We start from the raw sequence: 8,164 nt of genomic DNA, 5'->3' as shown, positions 1-8,164 counted from the left end.
ATAACCTGCCTTGTTCTCAGACCACCAGTCCTCTGAATAAAGTGCCCATAAAGATTCAATCCTTGTCTCTACTTAGTGGTTCTGGTGATGACGGGTAGCACTAAGGCCAACTTTTCCAGTTTCAGCTTCTTCAGTACATCAAAGAAAGAAATATATAAACTGAGGCGGGACATCTCATGGCTTAGAAACATAGCAAAATTGGAACCAGAGAGAAGGAAATAGTCCTAAGACTGATGAGCAGGGCAGAATTTTGGCTCTGAGTCTGGCTAGATATGTATGAGCAGAACAGAAACAAGGGAGCAGAAAGAGAGTAGGAGGTGAAGAGGGCTGCTGCTAGTCAAAGCAGCAAATTGAGAAATACAATTATTTTGATCACCTGTCTGACTCTTTTATGTATCCCAGCCCTTCTTCTTTCTTTTTCTTTCCAGCCCATTTTCTTTTGAAACCCAAGGCAGAAGCAAACTGATTTGCATAATGGCCCTCTGGGGAAGAGTCAAGGTGACTGTGGTCTTTCTCTGACAGACAAAGGTAAGGCAGAAATCAGACTGGCTTCCTGAAGTCCTAGGTGCCCAAGGCTAACCGCAGCTCATCCCACACCATCTCGGCTTAGCAGCATCAACATAAAAGGACTGTGGATTGTATTTTGGGCCAGGGGACTTACCCAGCACAGACATATTGTGTATAGTATGGAAATCTCCCCACCCTCACATCCTGCCTAGCTCACAGTGCCCTCTCAGGGGGCATATTCATTGAAAAGGCTATTTATAGCTGTCTACTTGCCTTGTTTTTCAAAATAATATTTGGGGGAACAAAAGGGATGGACTTGGAACCTCTTCCCATGATAAATAGGTAGACTTGGACCATCGATAATCTTGCATGTCTGCATATATTCAGTATATCCTATCCAATGTTTTGTGTTTTCACCTGTTGAATCTTCTATCTTAAACCAATTTAAAATGCACATAAAACTATCCTCAGAATTGTGGGTTTGGCAGTTTTCCTTCTTACAAAAACAATTATTGGTTATGAATGTTATTAGGCCCACCATTCATTCAACTTGTGCTGTATTCCTCTAACATGTATTTCACTTCCTTCCTGTTTTGTCCTGTTTCTTCACTGTGTTCTCCTACTGAATTATAAACTCTTTGGATAGAGGGTCATGGCTTATACATGCTTCGCTATATTCCTCCATAGGAAAAAATGATTCAAAACTTACAAATTAAAAAATTGTAAAGCAGGCAACATGTACTTCCAATGTCATATTAAAGCTTGTTTAATATGCCTGCCCAAGGATTACTTAATTATACAGGAGAAGAAAGTAAGACAATGAGATTGGATCAATAAATCAAGAGTGAAATATTCTTATCTATTATTTTTAACAGCTTTATTGAGATACATTTCACATACCATAAACTTTATCCATTAGAAGTGTGCAGGCCCGTGGTTTTTAGTATGTTCACAGAGTTGTGTACCTATCACAATGTAATTTTAGAACATTTCCAGCACCCCAAGAAAGCTAATATTGATCCAAGTCTCAGACTCTGTGAACTTAACTTATAGACTTTTGTTTAGTAGAAAAGATAACCCCAAAGGTTATCCTTTTATTGTCTTGTAGACATTTAACCATTTTAAAAAAATCTAGCCTGGCAATGTTAGCCCACCATTCTTTCTCCAATGCCAATGCATATTCCTAATTCCCTTTTGAACCATCTTTACCATCCTGCTGGTTCCCTTATTGATGAATTAATTAAAATTTTGACATGTTTTCATTCTGTATTTGTATAAGAGTCATGTTTACAAATATTTGAAACTTATATTTGACAACCTGAATACTCACAGCACAGTGACGGGCACATAGTAGGCAATCAATAAATACATCTTGATAAACTAATCTCCATTTTTTTTGGTAAGAATGTGTTAGAGTTTTAAACTTTGGGAGAAGGGAATAAATTTTTGAAAGGTCTTAAAGAAAAAAATCAGTATAATATAGAAATTCCTCACTTCTTATTTTTAAACCTGATAGTGTTAACTTTGAGTGATTATCTCCTTACAATAGAATATAAAAGTCATTTAACATCTTCAGAAAACGCATTTTAGTGCTTTAGAGGTAGAGACTATCTTTGCATTTCCATTTTCTGACCTGTCCTGAAAATAGTACTCACTCAGTACATTTTGTTGAATAAACAAATGAAAGAATAAATCTCAATGGGCACAAGCAAGTTCATATTTATTGAAAAGTTGCAACATGCCAGGTACTGCAGTAGGCGCTAGGGATATAAAAAGAACATTTGGGGGTTGAAGTTTATTTCAAGACCTTTACAGAGCAATCACTGAGTTTGGGGGATGTATTTCATCTCAGAAGTAGTTTCTAACTGAAGGAGGGGAAATTTGGATTTATTACCCTGTGCAAAGAAATACATCTTTGCCATAATTTCTCTGAAGAGCTTTTCAAAGAAACCAAACATCCGTGGTTTATCAGGTAGACATCATGAGTGAAACAACAGGCATACCAGTGTGGGAAATCTTAGGGTGATTCAAGACCTCTATGAATTCCTGTGGTTCCCAGTAAGTCCCCACGCATACGGCTAACTGCAAACAGTTCTATATTTAGAGAAAAGTGAGACTCTAATGGTGAGCCAGGCAGCTGGAGGCAGAGAAAAATCCCTGATCTGAGTCCCCAGACCTCGGGTAGAATCCAGTTCTGCATTCTGATGCTGTGCAGGACAATTCTGAGCCTCAATCCCTAACCATAAAATTATGGTTTTAAAAATTAGCCTCCTTCAAATGAGGAAATGGGTGAGGAAGTCTCCACACCCTGGGAACCACTGTACATTCATGGGACTCTAGTTCTGATAGGTAGCAGAAGCCCCTTTGGACCATTCATTCAACAACTTCCTTCGACTCCAGTGCCTGCCTGCATTGTGCTACTCACTGGGCACACGGAGAACAACATCGCCAGCACACAACCCACTACCAGGAGTTTATCCCCAGGCAGTTTTTCAGCAAAAGCAACAATATATTTGCAGGAAGATGATCATTGCAGGGATATCTGTAACAACAACAATAACAATAAAACTGGAAACAACCTGGATATTTACCAAAGCAGGGTGGTTTCATCAATTACACATCCCGGCATTTTGATTAGAAAGTACATCCAGCCTACCCCCACCCACACCCTGGCAGGGTCAGCCTGTCACCCTTGGAGGTGGTGGTTTGTTGTTGTTGTTGTTGTTGTTGTTTTTGAGGGGGGAGGCTGGTGACCTTGCTCCAAGGGGGTGGCTGGACAAAGGGGTGTGTAATAGTGACAGGTCACAAAGGACTGTCAGGGTAAATGCAGTGGTGTGAGGAGCTGTAGGCAGAACCCTGCAGGGAGATGGGCAGTGGACTTCACTCCCTCTCTCTCGGAGACTCGATTTATGGCTGTCTTAAATTCAGAGAACCATGAGCAGTGAATGCTTGTTACCTTACTACACCGCCCACAGCTACCGTTCAAAGGGCGTGTTCAATACCTGCATGGGGGACCTGCAACGCCAGCTGTACAAGGGAGGGGAGTATGATATTTTCAAGTACGCACCGATGTTTGAGAGTGACTTTATCCAGATTAGCAAAAAGGGGGAGATGATTGACGTACACAACCGTGTCCGGATGGTGACGGTGGGCATCGCGTCCACCAGCCCCATCCTCCCACTACCTGACGTCATGCTGCTGGCCCGGCCAACCAAAGTCTGTGAAGAGCATACCAAACGCGTCCGGCCCGCCAAGGGGAGAGGCCGCAAGCCCGCCAAGACCCTGGAGCTCACCAGGCTACTGCCCTTGAAGTTTGTCAAGATCTCCATTCACGACCGTGAGAAGCAGCAGCTGCGCCTGAAGCTTGCCACTGGCCGGACTTTCTATCTGCAGCTGTGTCCCTCTGCAGACGCACGGGAAGACCTATTTTGCTACTGGGAAAAACTTGTCTATCTCCTGAGACCACCAGTGGAGAGTTGCAGCAGTACCCGGATACCACAAAGCGGGGATGCAGCGACCATAGAGGATGACAGCAGCCTGTTGGTAAGCATCTACCGAGACTCAAGATAATGGGCCGGGGTGCTTTGGGGGAGCAGCTCAAAACTGGTCCTACAAAGCCGCTGGTGCTCTCAGAAGCTCACTAGGGAAGTGCATTCCATTTTCAAAAGGTTCAGGGCCACCACAATGGCACTAACCACACTGAGGAGATTGCAAGCGCTTCTCCACATTGTGCCACAAAGCCGAAGTTCAGAGAGACCTTAGGTATCAGCTGCTCGGGTCTCAGACGCAGGGTTGTAATCCCTTCTATAGCATCCTGATTGTGCTATCCCTTCCTGAACGCTTCCTCCAACCCAGGTGGTCTCTTCCTTCCTCTGTCCCCCTGTGACTGCCATTGCTGGTTAAAGTCAGCACCACCCGCGTGGGTGTCTGAACACATACAATTTCTTTTAGCAGCCACTGACATGTAAAATGCGTGACACCCTGGACCCAACAATCCCGTTTGTAAGATCTGTCTGCAGAGAAATAAGCACAAGTGTGTAAAAACAAACAAAAACCCCACTGTGTGAGGACTGGGAATTGCATCAGTGCTTTCCTTGGCGTGGGGACTGTTCACGCAAAACCAAGTGACTGTTTGACAGGGATGCTGTGAATGGGATGTTGCAGCCCAGGGGAGCTGAGACTTAAGGATCTCGAAGGTGCTTCTCATTAGAAGCCCTGGAGATGCTCAGCTCCAGGATGAGAGAGAGCCGACTGTCCTGGTCTCACTTTGTCATCTCTGTCTCCCCTGTTTCTCCACCCCTTGGCACAGACCGCAGAGTTCCGTGGAGATGGAGATCAGAATGAGGCGAGGTTTTACAATCTTTGTGATGTGTCCAGAGCCACTTCTTCGGGTTATGCTGGGGGAGAGGGAATGCCCGGTTCAACTCACGTCAAGAAAACTCCAGGGACTGCCGAAGGAGAGGCAAAGGGGGCAACCGCAGGCCTGGCGGTAGCAGGAACAAGCCCTAGAGCAAGCGTGGCAGCAGCGGGAGTGAGAACAAGCCCTGCAGCCAACAGGGCAGCAGCAGGAGCGGGAACAAATCCTACAGCAAGCATGGCAGCAGCGGGAGTGAGAACAAGTCCTAAAGCCAACGTGGCAGCAGCAGGAGCAGGAACAAGCCCTAGAGCCAACGTGGCAGCAGCAGGAGCAGGAACAAGCCCTAGAGCCAACGTGGCAGCAGCAGGAGCGGGAACAAGCCCTAGAGCCAACGTGGCAGCAGCAGGAGCGGGAACAAGTCCTAAAGCCAACGTGGCAGCAGCAGGAGCGGGAGCAAGTCCTACAGCAGGTGCTTTGAGCATAGCAGCAACCCAGAATGCGGGCACCGGCCACATGGGCGCGGCCGTGGCTGGAGCCACCACCAAGGGTCCAGGAGAAAGTGGATCCAGCAAGGCCGCGGCAGGTGCTACCAACATATCCTCAGAGGGCACGAACGTGGCCTTGGCGGGTGCTGCCAGCTCGTCCTCATTAAGTAATTCCATGGCAATGGCAGGGGCTACCAATGTCTCCCCAGCCAGCAGCACCAGCGTCACGTGTATAGTGACAACCACAAGTCCTGCCGTAGAAAGAGCTGAAGACCACGTCTCAACCTTGAAGAGTGAACGGGAAGGGAGCCCGAAGGTCTCCCAACCCAGAGCTGAATCTCGGAGGGGGAAAAAAGAAAAGAGAGAAAAGAAGGACAGAACTTCCACAAGGAAAAGTTCCCATCACCGCAGGACAGGAGGGAGCAAGTCGGTCCGGAAATCCTCCTCCCACCGGTCATCATCTGGCCATAAAAACACAAGAGATGACAAAAAAGAAAAAGGGGCGAGCAACATCAAGGGCAGAAGACACAGCACTCACAAGAGTTCTAGCCACAGCTCCGCTGTGAAGGAGTCGAGGGTAGCTCACAAACTGGGGAAAAGCAGATCTACCAGCTCAGGTACTTTAAGTAAGAAATCCAGTAGGATCGGCTCTTTCTTCAGGAGCTTCAGAGTCACTCGTGGTTCAAAAACTGAGGTCTCATCACACGACAGGGAGATGGACTTCAAGGCTAAGAAGGTAGGGAAGCGCAACATAGAGGCCAAGGTAGAGAAAGCCCCGGGAGGCCAGGATCTGGAGATCACTGGCACCGTGACATCGGAGATGATGGAGACGATCTACATTGAGACCAAATCCAATTAAAAAGGAGCCAGGGCAGGAAGCTGCAGTGGAGACCTAGCCTCATGAAAGTATCCCTAGAGAGACAGTGCCAGCGTTCTTTAATAAAGGAAACAATACACCTCCAAAAGAAATGCTGCTTTTGTTTGGCTTCCGACGTCCCCTCTCCTGGTAGTGACTTCACAGTGGCGTCTGTGATGTAAACTGTGCTAAAGCCTGAGACTCCAGCCTCCGGTCAGGCAGAACCCCACCTCCTACCCAAGCCCAATATGAGTGTCCTGTCTTGCCTCCACCCCCTTCTGTCTTTTGGTTTCCCCAAGACTATGGCCACAAGGGACAGGTTACGGGCTGGGAAGGACCACCACCACCAAGTACCCATGCCCTTCCTCCTCTTCTTCCAGAAGGTCCCTGAACATGTCCCTTCAGTCCAGCCCATAGACTCGGTGAAGACAGGACTCATGTCTCCTCAGGAAATCAATAGGGGAGGAAAAAAGGGATGTAGGCAATCACAAGAGTAAAGTTTATCATCCAAGTCAGGAATCAGTAGCCTGAGGGCCAAATCTTGCAAAGTGTCCAGTTTTGTAAATAAAGTTTTTATTGGAACATAGTCACAGGGACTCACATATTGTTTATGGCTGCTTTCACATTGAAACAACAGATCTGAGTTGTTGCAACAGAGACTGTATTGTGTGCAAAGTCTCATATATTTACTATCTAGCACTTTCCAGGAAAGGGTTTTTCCACCATGGATCTAATCTTAACAATTCTCCTTTCTCTTGAGTATATGGTGTGGAGAAACTCTCACCTAGGCTTGCTAGGAAACAACTGGAAGATTTTTTTAATAAAACAATTTATAATAGCAAAACCCCAAATGTTTATCAAACAGAAGAGCTGATCAATTGTGGAATATGTCTACAGTGCACATAATACAACAACAAAAGTAAACAGCAGCTATACATGTTAGCATGGATGAACCTCATAGAATGTTGAATAATAAAAACAAGTCAGAAAAATACATATGCTATAGTTCCACTTGCAGAACAGTTCAGAAACAAGATCTAGCAATATGTATTTGCTAAAGGTATAGAGAAAGGCAAGGAAATGATAAACAGAGTTCAGAATAGTGAATATTTATGGGGTGAGAAGGAGGCGGGATAATCTGAGAGATACATACAAAGAGCTTAAAGGGAGTGGGGATGGTTCTGTTAAGCAAAGGATGTGTCCACGGTAAGTTATTGTTGTATCTTTTTTTATTTTAACATCTCTGAAATCAGCATGGTTTTAAATTGCTCTCAGCCAGGTGGCAGTCAAAGCTTTAAAAATACCAAACAACTTATTTCACTTATGTTTTCCTTTGGGCAAGAGAGGTAGATGACAAAATACCTAAGTTTGAAAGATATCTTTCAATAAATAGAAAAGAAAAATTCTAAGTGACAGAAATATTCAGAATCCAGGAACATGGAAAGAGTTAGATATCTTGTAGAAGAATCCATAATGCGGTTACTAATGAACTCTGTAAATTATGTGTGCATGGGAAAGGTAATTCTAAAAATAAAAAAACACACACCATACATTAGAAATGAGATGACAAAATTATTAAAAAGTCTACTTTTAAAAAGAAATTACATTGTCTTCTCAATTTAAAAAAGTTGTAAATAAATTACACGAGTCTATAAAAATCATTAGGTTGTATTAACAATAGATGAGTAAAGTCGAACTTGAGAAAAATGATTCTGAGAACCATGTGTGTTTGTGTTGAGCCTGGGAGTCATCTACCCAGCCTTGCAATTCTTTGCTCATTCTCCTCTGTGACAGTAGCATCTGCTAGGGCAGAAGTTGGGTTTCCAGTAAAGATTAGGGACTTCCGGAGACCGAACAAGTGTGGCAGAGATGGAGGAGGTAAGAAACCAGGTATTCTGAGAGGAGTGGTGGCTTAGGAATATCAGTGGAAGCCCTGCTCAATTGTTCTGATGGATGGCT

The 8,164-nt window shown here is 44.8% G+C and overlaps 1 protein-coding gene across 1 annotated transcript; it reads left to right on the top strand.

Annotated features, from left to right (window-relative positions):
- Positions 1-3,354: 3,354 nt before the first annotated feature.
- GARIN3 (golgi associated RAB2B interactor family member 3) lies at positions 3,355-6,318 on the top strand. Its single transcript, XM_054717033.1, has 2 exons — positions 3,355-4,050; positions 4,817-6,318. Exons 1-2 carry the CDS (start codon positions 3,442-3,444, stop codon positions 6,206-6,208), a joined length of 2,001 nt encoding a protein of 666 aa, XP_054573008.1. The 5' UTR covers positions 3,355-3,441; the 3' UTR covers positions 6,209-6,318.
- Positions 6,319-8,164: the final 1,846 nt, after the last annotated feature.

The sequence above is a fragment of the Eptesicus fuscus genome, chromosome 6, assembly GCF_027574615.1.
Source record: "Eptesicus fuscus isolate TK198812 chromosome 6, DD_ASM_mEF_20220401, whole genome shotgun sequence".
Taxonomy (NCBI): Eukaryota; Metazoa; Chordata; class Mammalia; order Chiroptera; family Vespertilionidae; genus Eptesicus; species Eptesicus fuscus.
The sequence above is the reverse complement of the archived record's forward strand: the minus strand, read 5'-3'. Positions and strand labels throughout refer to the sequence as shown.

Excerpts from the sequence above, each read along its gene's own strand:
- GARIN3 (XM_054717033.1), top strand. The coding sequence starts at position 3,442 with ATGAGCAGTGAATGCTTGTTACCTTACTACACCGCCCACAGCTACCGT. Across the intron at positions 4,051-4,816 it reads AGGATGACAGCAGCCTGTTG|ACCGCAGAGTTCCGTGGAGA; the intron begins GTAAGCATCTAC and ends CCCTTGGCACAG.